Source organism: Notamacropus eugenii, chromosome 1 (genome assembly GCF_028372415.1).
Source record: "Notamacropus eugenii isolate mMacEug1 chromosome 1, mMacEug1.pri_v2, whole genome shotgun sequence".
Classification (NCBI taxonomy): domain Eukaryota; kingdom Metazoa; phylum Chordata; class Mammalia; order Diprotodontia; family Macropodidae; genus Notamacropus; species Notamacropus eugenii.
This window is the reverse complement of record NC_092872.1, coordinates 465028232-465043253: the sequence shown is the minus strand read 5'-3', so window position 1 is coordinate 465043253 and position 15022 is coordinate 465028232. Positions and strand designations below refer to the sequence as shown.

The window sequence follows — 15022 nt, the reverse complement described above, 5'->3', positions numbered from 1 at the left end:
AGCTGAAAACTGGAGAATAGCAGGAGGAGCTGGGGAAGGGGTTTGATAAGGAGACATGGAGGAAAAGTTGGAGACCTTGCTGAGCAGTGCAGCCAGATGAGAAATGAGGAGGTGATCTGAGTTTAGCTTCCTCCCTAAGTGAAGGTTTGGGAGTTTGTGGCTCTATTCCCTAATCAGAAAGACAGAGAGTGCTGATGAAGTAATGTCCTAGGACTGATGGGATCTTGCAGAATGATGGTGTTGTCCCAATAATGAGAGGATCAGAGGAAATATAGGAGAGGAGTGTGAGAGGGTAGCACAGATGGAGAAGATTAATTACAAGAGAAATTTAAGAAATTTTTTAGCTGGAAGGACAGTAGTAGCCAGTAGGGAGGGAGATACTGAATTTGTAAAAGAGAAAGAAAAACTGGCAAATGAGATATCATGGTTTGGTGGAAAGAACATGCGGATTTAGCAGCAGAGGCAGGTTCTGCCCTTTGTGCTGTGACTGGTCTGTGCAGTGGCATTAGGTTTCCTTTTCCTTGTATGTAAAATAAGGATAAAATAATGTAACTTTTACAGTGGTAGAGCATTGGACTTGGGAGTTCTGCCTCAGACATTCTTGTTAAGTGACTCAGGGCAAGTCACCCCCTGTTTCTCCCTTTGTAGAATGGAGGTACAAGTAATGACAGTTAGTGCCTGGATCCTGGGGTTGTTGTGAGGATCACATGTGAAAAGTTCTTTGCAAATTTGACCTTAAAGAGTTATATGATGTTAGCTGTTACTGTTGTTGTTGTTCTTGTCATCATCATCATCTCTGTTGGAGGATTATTATGAGAATCCAAGGAAGTCATGCAGATCAAACAGGAGATATATATGAACTATTTTTATAGAACAAGTTTTATCAGTTGGGAAATGGATGGCATCAGGAGTATAGGGAGAAACTTTGCAAAAGAAGGCTAACTAAGACTAACATCAGAGAAAGGATGGTTGAAGGTACAGAGAAATTTTGAAGTAGATAGGAAAGGAAAAGAAGCAATCTAGACAGCTCTTGATCTCAATAAAGTAAAAAGTGAAATTATCTGCTGAGTATACGGGAAACAAACAGTTCTCAGAATAAGAATTGCAAACTATTAACAAGCATAAATGAAGGAGCGTTCCAGATCACCAGTAATAAGGGAAATGCAAATCAGAGCAGCTCTAATATTTTATATTATATTTGGGTAAGTATAAAAGATAGCAGAAGATGAAAATAAATGAATTAAGTGTTTACTTTGTGCCAGGCCCTGTTTTTAAGTGCTGGGAATGCACATGCAAAAATAAGGCATTCTCTTCCCTTAAGGAACTTTTATTCAAATAGGGAGAGTGGGCTGGCAAGGAAACTTTATTTTGTGGGGTCAGTGTGATAATCTTTTGAACTTCAGGGCAACTGATTGACATATCCCTTCTAAAAGCAGTGTTAGTGGTGGTAGTTTATTTTTTCTGTTGTCCCTAAATAACCTGGCATAGGTGGTTTTCAGCTTGGTCCTTACATTGTGTCATCTTTCTGAAGAAAGCAAGATGATAGAATTAGATCTGTAATGACATATCAATAGTAGTGATCAAAGAATAGGCATAAGTCACCTATGCCATCAGCTCACCTGTGAGCCTATACTATATTACCATGTCCAGAGCATGAGGTAGAATAGGAATAGAATACTGACACAGCGGCAAGGCAAGATGACCTAGGTTGGGTGAGGTGAAGCACAATATAGTGTGGAGTAGGCAAGACACAGACAAAAGCTGAAAGTATTAACTATCCCCGCAATTAGAGACATAATTTCTGAAGGTCCGTTTCAGATAAGGGGGGGAAGTGGGGCAGCATCAGGGAAGATTAATTTGTTAGATGGTCTGAATGGATGACTGGATAAGAATAACCAATATTAGAGGGATTATGGAAAGACAAACATGATCATTTTAGCTGTTTGCAACTGTTCATGATCCCATTTGGAGTTTTCTTGGTCATTTCCTTCGTCAGCTGATTTCACAGATGAGGAACTGAGGCAAACAGGGTTAGTGACTTGCTCAGTGTCATGTAGCTTGGAAGTGTCCAAGGACAGATTTGAGCTCTGAAAGATGAGTCTTCCTGACTTCCTGGTTCAGTACTCTATTTCCACTGGGTCACTTAAATGTATTCTCTTTCTCCTGCTCCCTCTCCCTCTCTTCCTTCTCTCTCTCTTTCTCCTGCTCCCTCTCCCTCTCCTTCTTCTTCTCCCTCTTTCTCCTTCTCTCTCCCTTTCCCTCTTCTCCTCCCCCTTATTGTATGTACACACACACACACACACACACACACACACACACACACACACACACACACACACACACACACACACACACACACACACATCCATGAGACTACAATAAAATGCCCATAACCTCAGAGATAGGAAGAATGGTCTTACCCATGTGTGCCAAAATATTTGTAGTACACTTGTTGTAATACCAAAGAACTGGCAACAAAGTAGATTGACGAATAGTTAAGCAAATTTTGATACATGAATGTAATAGACTATTATTGCACCATAAAACATGGTGACTATAAAAAGTATAAAGATGCATGGGAAGACATGAATTGATACAAAGTGAAGAAGCAGGAGAAACAATATATTACACTGTGACTCCAACAGTGTAAATGGAAAGACCAAATAAAAATGGAAACTAAAAATAAGAAAGTCCCCCCTTTTACAGGGGTGAGGTCTATGAGTATGGAATTTTGCATGTTCTTCTGACTTGGTTCATGTTTTGGTTAGTTTTGCTAAACTGCTTTTTATTTTTCTCATTATTTGTTACTTAAGCATGGTTCTTTGGGTAGGTTGGGGAGGAGAGAGAAAGGTGATAGAAAAACCAAGGATACCAATAAATTAAAAAAAAATAAAGACAAGTGGAGCTAGAGGAAAGTGAAGTAATTTCCCAGTAGTCATTTTGGGATTGACTACAACATAATAAAGGAAAACAATGAAAGATTTAAAAACTCTAGTCCATGCAGTGATCTGTTATAATTTCAGAGGACTGGTAGTGAAACATCTTCCCTCCTGGTACTACTGGTAGAGGATTATAGGTGTCTTTCTTGACTGTACTTAATTATTACAAAAGAGGTGGAGAAGATGAGTTATTGAGAAGTGATAGTGAAATTTAAAAAAACAATAAAACACTGAAAGAAATGTCATTTGGGGCAGTGGGATGAGGAGTCAACAAGAGGTGAATCAAAAGTATTACAAAGTAGTAATGAGGGCTTTCAGTAATAAAGTTCTTATTTATCAACTAAGTGCATCAACATTTTGCAGTTTTGTGGAACCTTTTCCTGAGTTTGTTATTTTTTTTTAAAACAAGTCTCAACAATACTTTAAATTCAAATTCAGCAAACATTTATTAAGCACCCTACTTTGTGCAAGGCATTGGTGATGTAAAGACAAAAAAATTTAAATCCCTTCCCTTATATTTCTAAATTTATGTGAACTTTGACAAAGCTATTTGTCTCACCTGCATTAAAGATGAGATTTGTGTCAGTTTAGATTAATAATTCAAAAGTAGAAAATACATTTCCTGTCTGTATAAATGTTTGGAAGTGTAAAATTTAGGAGTTACTGTTGATAGAGGTTAGTTTCTCTCAGGTAACATTTTAGTAAATCATATCTAGAGTGCTGAATAATATTGAAGTGTATTATAAACTTCTGTGAAGAGTCCCTCCAGAACCAGCTAAGTACCAGTTCAGATTCTACCTTCTTGGACCCATCAGCTTAGTCTGTTTACTTGGTGAGTTTTATCACCATTCTGTCCTTGGAAAGAAGGCAAATTTATAGGGACCTTAAATGGAATCCTTTTCCTTCATAGGTATGAGAAAGGCAATAAGAACAGAGTGTTTCTAAAGTTATGAGACAAGAACCTTTTTTGAAAAAGGTGATTATGAAAAACAAAACAGAACTTCAGACCTTAAGGGTCTTAACTGAATTTTCATGCAAAGGAAGTAGGACATAAAATCCTAAATTCTTGTTACCCAGAATGTAAGTCCATGAGCAGAGACCTGTACATTACAAGTGCTTAATGAATGTTTGTTGAATGAATGAATACTGAGTACTCTGGAAATACTCTTACTAGTTTTTAAGCTCCTTGAAGGGAAGGACTGTCTTACTTCATTCTTATATTCCTACTCTTATTGCATAGCCCATTGCACATAGTAACCACTTAAGTGCTTATTGTATTTGTTGTATGTAACATAGGAAGGTTTGAGAGGATAAGCCAGTGTTCTGAACATTGTCATGATTTAATGTAAGTGGAAGCCAGATGTTTGGAGTTCTTTCTTTCTTGTTGATGCTAGCTGAAAGATCTCAATTTTCTTAGAGCAATGTTTTCTAATGCTAACTTTATTCAAGATAAGCAAAATAAATAACCCAGTTCTCTACTATATATAGACAGTGCTTTGTCGTCTGAAACCTTAGGACAGTTTCATCTTTTGATGAGAGAGAAATATGATGTAGTTTCCTACATTTTTGGAATTCAAAGAGATTGGTAGTAAAAAAAAAAAAATTGCCGATCAGAAACAATTGATTCAGAATGTTAATCCAAATGTGGTATATACCCAGCGGACCACCAAAGATCTTGTGTGACTGCTTGGTGCTGATCTTCAGCTGCATGTATTTTAAGAGTTTGAGTGTGAGAACTATAATAAAAAGTCCAAAGAGGAAAATCAGAGAGAGATTTGTTTATCTTTGAGGAAAATAATTAATTATTGCTTTTTTTGATGTGTGCACCTCCTGAGATATTCCTTGTAGACTAAACCTACTGTTCCACATTATGGATACTGGTGAGCAGATGCCATCATATATTATTTTGGTGACAGCTTATATTTCTTTTCTGTTAAATTACAGGAAAGGGGACTCTTTGACCTGAATAATAAATAGATCATTATGTATCTGAATATTCTTTTCAATTATGCTTTTACAAAGAAAAAGTAATTTGATTACCAAAGTTTTAGCTGTTGTTTTTCCAGAGTACTCAGTATTCATTCATTCAACAAACATTCATTAAGCACTTGTAATGTACAGGTCTCTGCTCATGGACTTACATTCTGGGTAACTAGAATTTAGGATTTTATGTCCTACTTCCTTTGCATGAAAATCCAGTTAAGACCCTTAAGGTCTGAAGTTATGTTTTGTTTTTCATAATCACCTTTTTCAAAAAAGGTTCTTGTCTCATAGCTTTAGAAAATATGATGTAAAAATGGTTTGTGTGTCATTTAGATGTGTGGTTTGGTGTTTGCTTTTTTTTTTTACTTTCTATCCAAAGACTTTGCAATTGAATTGTATTATAGCAGAGAATGACAGTGCTGAAGAGATATTAGGCTCAGAATTTGACTGTAATGACAGAGGGATGTGAGCTTGTCTTATTTTTCTGTCTTTTCCATGGAAGTCATGCACAGGGGCTTAAGTGGCTGTTGAATGAAATAATAGATGGAACTTTCATCTGTAGATGACTGTAGCATTTATTTAGATGTCTTAAAGCTAAAAAGTTTTTTTTGTTTTTTTATTTAGCGTTGATATCCAGGAAATTACTATTAATTGAAATATGTAAATGTGTTTAGAGGAAAAATGTGCTTGATGAATAAAATGTTTTATTTTCATTTGCACAGTAACTTTGAAGAATTATTGGGGAAAGAGTATGATTATTCTAAAGGAAGTGAAGATAACTATGAGAGATATCAATATTCCCATAAAGGTAACAGTCTGAAATTTCACTTTTATATTCTGGGGTTTGGGAAGGTTATGTAGATTTTTGGTTTTTGTGGTAAAACTTAGCAGTTGACTGTTGGCAACCCTTTTTTAAACAAAGTTCATTATTTTCCAGATGATGACCACAGTAAGGACCATCGAAAAGAGAAGCTCTACCAGCAGTTTTACCAACAGATCCAGAATGAATATGATAAGGAAAGACCTTCAGATTGCACCATCGTTTCCATCAACAAAGACCAAAGGTAGGCGTATTTCCACTTATTGAATCAAATACAATATTTGAAGCGATGTGGTTGATGGAAATGAATGTTGAATCTGAGATTCTGAACTTGACCAAATGATATTTGAACTTTCTGGACCTCATCAGGAAAGTGAGAATGATTGGCTAGATGAACTCAGTCACTTTACAGCTCCAAATGTAATTAAGCTATCACTTGTGACTACTTGACATGATCTGGAAATGAATTCAATACTCCATCTCTTTTGAAAGTACAATTGAATATTAAGCAAAATTTGGGGATTTTCCAACAATTGTTTGAAATAAAGTCTTAAGGATTTTACTAGAAAAATTACTTAACAGATTAATAGGTCTTGCAGGTCTATGGATCTGCCTCCACCATTCCTGATTCTTATTCTGTGACTACAAGAATAGCTCATGTGTATAGAGAAGCTTACAAAGAGCTTTGATCACTAACTAATCCCTTTCCCCACCACTTTTGAAGTAGGTAATATCTAGCATTTACATAGCACTTTAAGGTTTGCAGTGCACTTTACTTATATCACAGTTGATCTTCATGACCATCCTGTGAGGTAGGTGTTGTTATCATACCCATTTTACAGATGAGTAAACCAAAGCTCTCAGTTAAATGATTTTGCCCCAATTTACCGATTGTCTGGGGCAGAATTCAGGGTCTGGTATTTCTGACTTTCAAGTTCAGTGTTCTTTCTACTGTGTCATCTGGCTGCTGGTAGTAAAGAGTATAACGGTTATTTCAGTTTTTTTAGATGAAAAGTCTGAGACTCAAAGAGGCTAAAAAGCTTGCTAAAGAGTTCAGCAATTAGTAAATAGTAGGTCCAGGATTTGAACTTCAGGTTCATCCACTATAAGGTTGAAAAGGTTATTAATCTGAGATCTGTGAAAAATTAAGTATTATAGTAAGTAACTGTACTTAAGTATTTTTGGTTTCCTCTGTATTTTATGCATTTAAAAAGATTATTTGGAGAAGGGGTCCATAGACTTCACTTTGTAGCTAGGGGTTCATGACACAAAGGTTGAGAACAATGCATGTAACACACTCTGCAAATCCTAAAGGTTTATATAAATGGCAAATGATACCCATCTCTCTCATGCTTGCCTTTTCTATGTAAGTAGATTTATCACTCTTTTGTTTCTTCAATTTTATCCCTTTAAAGAATTCTACCTCACTTTCATAAAAGATTTTTTTTTAATAGGGCATTTTGAAAGCAAATTCATAGCTCCATCTCACTTGGAACTTGGATTATTTGCTCTAAAGAATACTCAAAAAGAATTGAAAGAGTACTGAGGGTAGGAAAGCACAATTTCCTGCACATTAGGGGATTATAGAATTTTATGTTGTAACTAGAAAAGTGAAGATGGTCTGCATTCATTTAGCAGTGCATTCTTAACATTGAATTCAGACCCAGAAGCAGTGAAGAGTCAGTGTGCACAGATAGCTCAAGTGTTTTCCTAGAGTTCCGTGTCTCCACTCTAAACCCATTTGTGCCACTAATAATCCAGACCAGATTCATTGTGTTATTCTTAGAATAGATTAACTTCCTTAAAATTGGTCAGTGTTATAAAATTTGACTTTAAGCAACCTTCACTGCTTTTAGAATTGAGACGCCAGCTGCTCCATCTGAGACAGCACTGATATTTTTGCTTCTTTCATATCTAAAGAAACAGACCTACTGGTATTTAATTCTAGTACTTTGTCAGGTATTGGAGAGGTGTATTAGAGATTACTTTTCTTTTCCCTCTGTCTGGAGTGGCTTTTTAAAACAGCTCTTCAGATTTTATCTAGGCTTTGCCTGGTGTTTTGCAGTGCTGGCAGTTTGCCATGGATTAAGATACTGTGGTGGATGAGCTCTTCAGAGGCAGCTTAGGAAGTCCTCTGCCATTCTGCAGTTGGCTCCTGACTGTGGGAAATGATATAATGTAAAATATTTTTTATTTGTAGCAAAAGCATTTGGACCTAAATAGAAATAAATCGGTCAACTTGATTTTAATTAAACACACTCTAATTATCGTATAATATGAACACAAATGAATTGTTCTCAGAGTAATTTTGTATAATTGGTAGGTACTATAAACATGAAGATTTCTTTTGTCAAGTGGATTTTTATGAGTTGTCCACTTTTTAAAAATTATTTTTATTGAAGTTTCTTTTAAATTTTCATTTCTTTTTCAATTATCAAGCATTTCTTTTTTCTCTCTCCCACCTCTTTCCCCAACCTTCCTCATTCCTGGATAAAAAGTAAAGAAAAAACAAAATTCTGCTAACAAATACGTATAGTCAAGCAAAACAAATTGTCCTGTTGGCCATGTCCAAAAATCTTATTTTGAATATTTGTCCATTGCCTTTCATCTGAAAATTAATATACATTTTTATATTCCAGAATTGCATGGTTTCTAAATTGAGAAATCAGCTTTAGTGTCTCTTCTCAGAGTGAGAATATTAGGTTTAGCTATGCCCAAAGGGCAGTCAAACTGTGCATACCCTTTGATCCAGCAATACCACTACTACGTCTGTATCCAAAAGAGATCATAAAAAAGGGAAAAGGACCTACATGTACAAAAATATTTATAGCTGCTTTTTTTGTGATGGTGAAGAATTTGAAATTGAGGGAATGCTATCAGTTGGGGATGGCTGAACAAGTTGTGGTTTATGATTGTAATGGAATACTATTGTACTGTAAGAAATGATGAAGAGTATGATTTAAAAAAAAACCTGGAAAGACTTAAAAGAACTGGTGCTGAGTGAAGAGAGCAGAACCAGGGGAACATTGTACACAGTAACAGCAACATTGTGTGATGACCAGCTCTGATAGACTTAGTTCTTCTCAGCAGTACAATGATCTAAGACAATTCCAAAAGACTCCTGATGGAGGATGCTGTCCTCATCCAGAGGAGGAACTATGGAGTCTGAATGCAGATCAAAGCAGACTGTTTTCACTTTATTTGGAAGGGGGGGAGTGGGGATTGTGGTTTTTCCTTTTTGTTCTGTTTCCTCTTTTCCAACATGACTAATATGGAAATGTGGAATCAGAATGTGAAAACAGGATTGTGTTTGATGTGATTGTACATGTTAACCTATACTGAATTGCTTGCCATCTTGGGGAGGAGAGAGGGAGGGAGGGAGAACAATTTGAAACTCAAAATCTTATAAAAATGAATGTCAAAAACTGCCTTTTCATGTAATTGGAAAAAATAGAATGGTATTTACAAAAAAAAAAAAAGCCATGAATATTAAGTTCAGAATGATGTTGTTAATTTTTCAGAAGTGAATTGTCTCCAGGGTACTAACTGCAGCAAGTATTGGAATATCTTAGAAATTAGTCAGATAAGAATTGCTTTTTTTCTCTTAATGTAACTTCATGTTGATCTTTTCAGTTTTTCTTTTCTCCTAGTAACTTCTAATTTTTTCCAAGATATTGATGGTTACTTTAATATTTCCATTTTGGAAAGGGATAACAGTGCACGATTGTGCTTACATGATTATACTTGATCCATCTGACTAAGCAATAATAATAATAATATTCTCTTTACATGCCATTTTGTGGTTATAGAACTCTTTATGTACATTATCTCATTTGAGGATTAATACCATGGCAAAAGAAAATATGACTTTAGCAGGCACATTTTACCCTTGAAATGTCAGTTAATAATTGCTGTCACTGGAGGCTTCCAGTATATAACTCTTCTTTCAGAGCCTCTGAGTGTTTGATGTCTGTGAGAAGGAAGAGTATATAGTGCCTCTCTGCCCTCTGAAATAGCTTGAGGTTAAATGGCATGAGCTACTTTTGAGAAGTCTGTTTTTATTTCATATTCCTGTAACTGAGAATAACTAAAAGGCAAACTCATCAGCCACGTAATGATTCTTTATTATATTTGTTTGAAAGTAACCTTCTTTTGTTTTTCTTTAAGGGACTATGCAGTAAGCATAGGTCATCGTTTGCAAGACCATGGCCTTGTGGTGGAAATGATTTATCTGACCTCAGAGGCGAGTCTCACCTGCGCACTCCAAGAAGTGAAAAACGATGGTTCTCCCTTTTGTATTCTTGTTGAACAGTCCAATGTAGCGCTCTCCTCTTGTACCGTGATTTCACTTCACAAGTCTATCACAAGTAAGTTTAACTTGTAGTTAAGCACTCAACTAGTGCTTAAAAGTGTCTCCATTTAAAAATACAATGCCACATCGTTTTCTTATACTACCTGGGATGCTTTATTGAAACCTTTTCAACTTTCCATTTATCATTTCCATAAAGAAGCCAGATGAGATCATAACTTTTTATGTGACTCTTAATGAATTTAGGTTCTGTACCTTGTTTCTTCTTCATAAATGGCTGCAATTGTCTAGTCCATAATGATCTATCTTAAATATGTCTTTAAACTGCATTTTAGAATTTAGCATTCTGATCCAAAGTTAGACAGCCTGTTACAACAGTCACATTTGCTAATAATTTCACTTAGCCGTTATTTGCTTGTCATCTCTGGCCAACTTACAAACCTTCCTGCCCTCTTCACGGCACTCTTAGCCAACTTAAATCTTAGTGTTCTCTTGTCTATCCTTTTGTCAGTCCATTCCCCTCCTCCATAACCCCTGAATTATTCTAATCCTCCCTAGTTGTAATGATTTGTAAAAAAGGGTAGACTTTCTCCCTTTAACAGGTATACTTATGAATAGCTAGGATTATATGTGCACATATTTATAGTTGATGTCATCCTCAGTCAGAAAAACTTTTCTTCTTGAGGTGTATCCTTCTGAGTGGCAGGTGTATCAAAGGATTCTGCTCTCATATTACTTTTTTTTCTGAAAACAGTGATTAACATCAAGATGAATCTTGCTTGTCATTTATTCTCATTTCAGTTAGCTGGAGTGAAAATGTTTTAATGTAAAATTAGGATTTGCATCTGAACAGAAGGTGTTAGACATGACTTTTACCATAACAATAAGGAAACCATATAATGCTTTATTTTGAAACTGACAGTATCCTTGTGGTTGCTGCCCATGCAGTCATGCAGTAGACAGTCATTTCTGCTATAAACAGAAAATAATATATATCAATATAAATATAGGCTGTATTTCTCATGTTAATTTTTTAAAAAGGAAAAAACAAGTAGATTTACACTGGAAAATAGTTACCCTAAAACCCATTAACATCATTATGAACAGCAGTGTAATTGCTCTGAAGTAGAAACTGGGCTGTGGGGGGGAAGGATGGGAAGGAAGAAGAAGCATAAGTTAGGGTAATTGTAGATTTGTCATTGTACAGATGCTACTGCTCCAAACATACAATAGGACCAAACTGATACCCGCCTCTTTTCTGGTTCAGATCTGTGCCTTTCTGTTCCTGAGGCCATAAACTGAACAAAGTATTTTGCTATAAATGTCCCTATGAGGGAAATGATAAAAGTATTATTAGTCTTATTTTACAGATGAGGAATTGAAGGCCTGCAAATAGTAAGTAAGCACTTTGTAAATATTTGTTGAATTGAGTTGACTTGTTTAGACTCATAAAAGGAAATTGACTTGTCCATTGTCATGACTTTTAAATATCAAAGCGTAAGTTTGAATCTAGGCCTTTTGCCTCTAACACTATTTGCTCTTTCTAATACTTCGTTCTGCCTCTCTAATACTTCATAAATATTTCCTAATGTAACCAAAATGTACGATCAATCAAGCTGGACATGTTTCTTTTTTCTAGTACATCGCCATATGCCGCTGGAGGATGCATTGGCTCTAGTAGCTAAGGAATTTGGGACTATTTTGGCTGAGCGGGAACAGCAAGAAGGTGCTGGGATTTCCCAAAAGGCAGCTGATCTGGTAGATGACTACTTAGAACGAGACCTCTGTGAAAGCTACTCTGTGCCTCTGGGCATCAAACATCTCCTCTTCCTACTAAGTGAGGGAAAACATTTGTATCAGGAGGAGTTGAACACCATCAGTGACTACCTAAAGACCAGGAAAGAGGAACTGGAAGGTATTCATGTACTTCCCTCCTCCAAACTGAAAAAATTTCCATCTTTTGAAATAAAATCCTGTTTTGAACAGTGTCATGTAAAAAACCTTAGTATTATCAGGTAGTAAAGAAAGAAGACACCTTTATCACATAATAATCTTTTTGGTTAAGACCTTTAGTCTTAAAACAAGGTAGAAATGTACTTTGTATAATCATTATGTCTACAGTATCACTTTAATCTTAAAGTTTCTTTTGTAAATATGAATTTGGAGTGACTTATAAAAATAGCTCATATTTATATAATACTCTGTTTTACAAAGTTCTTTGCTCACCACAACCTTGTGAGATGGGTATGGCAATAATTATTTGGTAGGTGAGCTGTTGTTGTGTTCCTCCTTCGTTGCCCGTAGAAGACCATGACATCAGAGAAATGATGACATGGCTTTTACTTGACTTTGTTTTGAGTGAGGGAGGGCTGTGCAGGTCACCAGCCTCACTTCTCCTCTGGAGCCATATGAATCCAGTGACCAGATATTAATCAAGAGGACTGGAGATGGCCCAGGATGCCTTGGGAGACCTTGACCTCTTTAGGCCAAGGCTTGTTTGGTACTCATTTAGGGTGAGGTAATGCCCATTCAGTGAATAGACCTGTTTAAGAAGTAGTTAGGGGATGGCCCATTTAATGAGGCAAAGAAAAAATAACTAAATCCAGCTGAGAGGGAAACAATAACAGTTGCTATTGATAATCACTCTTAAGCCAGGAGGGGCCAGAAAACAGCCCTTAAGTGAAACTTGGGCAGGGATGGGCTTCAGAGTGCAGTAGGTTTAAGTGAAAGGAAAGGAAAGGGAAACCCCAAGTTAACTGGACATCCTCTGGTCATCCAAATTTACCTTCCTTTGAGTAGGAGAAGGAGGGGAGGGGAAACAGACAGGAGAGGAGGAGCTGAGTTTACCTAGTTAGCTGGGTTCCCATGAATGGAGCTGGATCTACTCACAGGTTGTTGTGTTCGTCCTTCGTTGCCGAAGAAGACCATGCCATCAGAGAAATGATGACATGACTTGCACTTGACTTTGTTTTGAGTGAGGGAGGGCTGTGCAAGATTACCAGCCTCACTTCTTCTCCCAGCAGGTGAGCAAACAAAAGCTTAAAGTCTAAGTAAGTTGCCTAGTAGTATCAAATCAAAGATCTAAGACTCAAATACCAGTGTTCATTTTAGGTTCTCCTTTGAGCTGCCTATGTAATGAAACATTTAGAGAGCTTGAGCAGTTTACTCTAGTGTCCTCTGTGTTTATGTTATTAGATAAGTTCAACAAAAGTACCTGGTAAGCAACTCTTAATCTTGTTTCAGAGTAGATTGAGTCTGACAGTATTTTAAAGAGAATTATAAAGATCACAACTCCTAAAAAATGGCTACTTTGCATTGGACCACTTTAAGTTATTCCATAATAACCATAAACTGCAGAGTGATATTTAAAATAATATTCTTAAATTTCATGTAGCGTCTCTAGAAGAACAGACATTGTATTTTATTTTCTGTTAAGTTGTGTTGGCCTGTATCCTAGGTTTTTGCTAACCTTGATTTCTTTTCTCAGGTTTTGTCGAGACACCAGATACTTCAACTGCAGTTGTGAATGCTCTGATTGAAGCTAATTTGATGCCGAGATCTCATACTATGGGCAAACCACCTCCTCTTCTTCCAACCCCTGGAAGGAACTCCTTTCAGGGCCAGCCTCTCCTCCCTCCAGTTAAGCCTCCTTTATTAGGTGATAGGCCTGGAGGACTCCTTCCAACACCAGGTCAGTTCTGTCCTTTCACCAGCAGTATTGCCTTATGATTACTCCAATTTTTTCTTTGGTTCTATTTGTTAGTGTAGTCATTGAATTTTGCTGTATCTCTGAAAAATAATAATAAACTTTCCTAAGTTAACATATTCTGTTTGACAAAAAAATTGACCTGGATGAGTTAGACTAAAGGGAAAAAGGTGAGACTGCTGAGCCATCTTAGCTGTCCTGTGAGTTATCCCTTGAGAGAACAGTCGTGATACTTGCTTTATTCTCCATACTGTTTTAAACAAATGTGAAATTGCCTGCAGTTCTAGCTCCTAGGTGGGGGAAATTTGTACTTTTAATTAGGCTTCTGTGTTTGTCCAGAGTCTTCTGAATGAAGAGAGAGCTTGTCATGTGACCTCTGGTCCCTTTCATGTGAAATTTGAGTTGCCCAAGTTTTCTTCCAGGCTTAAGACTCTGGAGCTGATGAAGCTGATGAAGTTTGGTGTATTGACAGTGACTCATACTCTCTCAGCAGTTACTCCCTGACTTTTCTTAGGGTTCTTCAGGCACAGTTTTTAATACTGAGTTAAAATGAATTGTGTGCCTATTTTCATTCTCTTGTTCTGCTATTTGAATTTGTGAGATGAAGTAAATATTTCATGAACACGTTTGAGTTATAAAAAATAATTGAAAACTTAAAGAAAGGTCAGCAATAGAATTTAAATAGTCTGTAATTAGTGAGGTTAGGGACGCTCATCTACGGAGACAGGATACTTATAAAAAGCTAATTTATTACTTTATATTCCATTGCTGTCCCTTACAAATTCATTTCTGTTTATGTGTTGTAACTGTTCTCCTTTAAGTTGATATGAGTAATTTTCTATCTTTTGCTTTTAGTGTAACATGATTCAAGAAAGGGAGCTAAAAGTTATTTCAAAATAAATGCTTTTCACCACAGATTATCTGTTTAGTTCTGTTGCAGCATTGACTCCTCAGCAAACAATTTTAATTTTAGCTAGAAGCTTTTCCTGTGAGTGCTGCATTTATATCTAATTCAGCATTCTGAACAAGTCCGAGTAGAATAACACATGCTACTTTACTCTTATAGTTGTACATTCTCAATGACACATTCATCATTATTCTTGACATCACTCTTTGTCGAGGGCATGTGGTTCTGTTTTAGGTGTTGGATGTTTCTGTTGTCTTTTTTGGATACTTCAGTCCCATTTAGAGCTACCTAACATGCTTAGATAGAATTCTGTCAAAAGGAATTTTATTATACTTTTGGGTGTAAAATATAGTTATTA

At 36.3% G+C, this 15022-nt stretch overlaps 1 protein-coding gene across 1 annotated transcript in view; it reads left to right on the top strand.

Moving 5' to 3' along the window:
• Positions 1-15022, top strand: part of LOC140519298 (nuclear receptor coactivator 5-like) — a 33841-nt gene that overhangs the window by 15486 nt on the left and 3333 nt on the right. The window contains exons 4-8 of the mRNA XM_072632165.1: positions 5645-5730; positions 5860-5986; positions 9910-10109; positions 11691-11966; positions 13539-13742. Coding sequence (XP_072488266.1) covers positions 5645-5730; positions 5860-5986; positions 9910-10109; positions 11691-11966; positions 13539-13742 — 893 coding nt within the window. The remainder of the gene's footprint in view (positions 1-5644; positions 5731-5859; positions 5987-9909; positions 10110-11690; positions 11967-13538; positions 13743-15022) is intronic.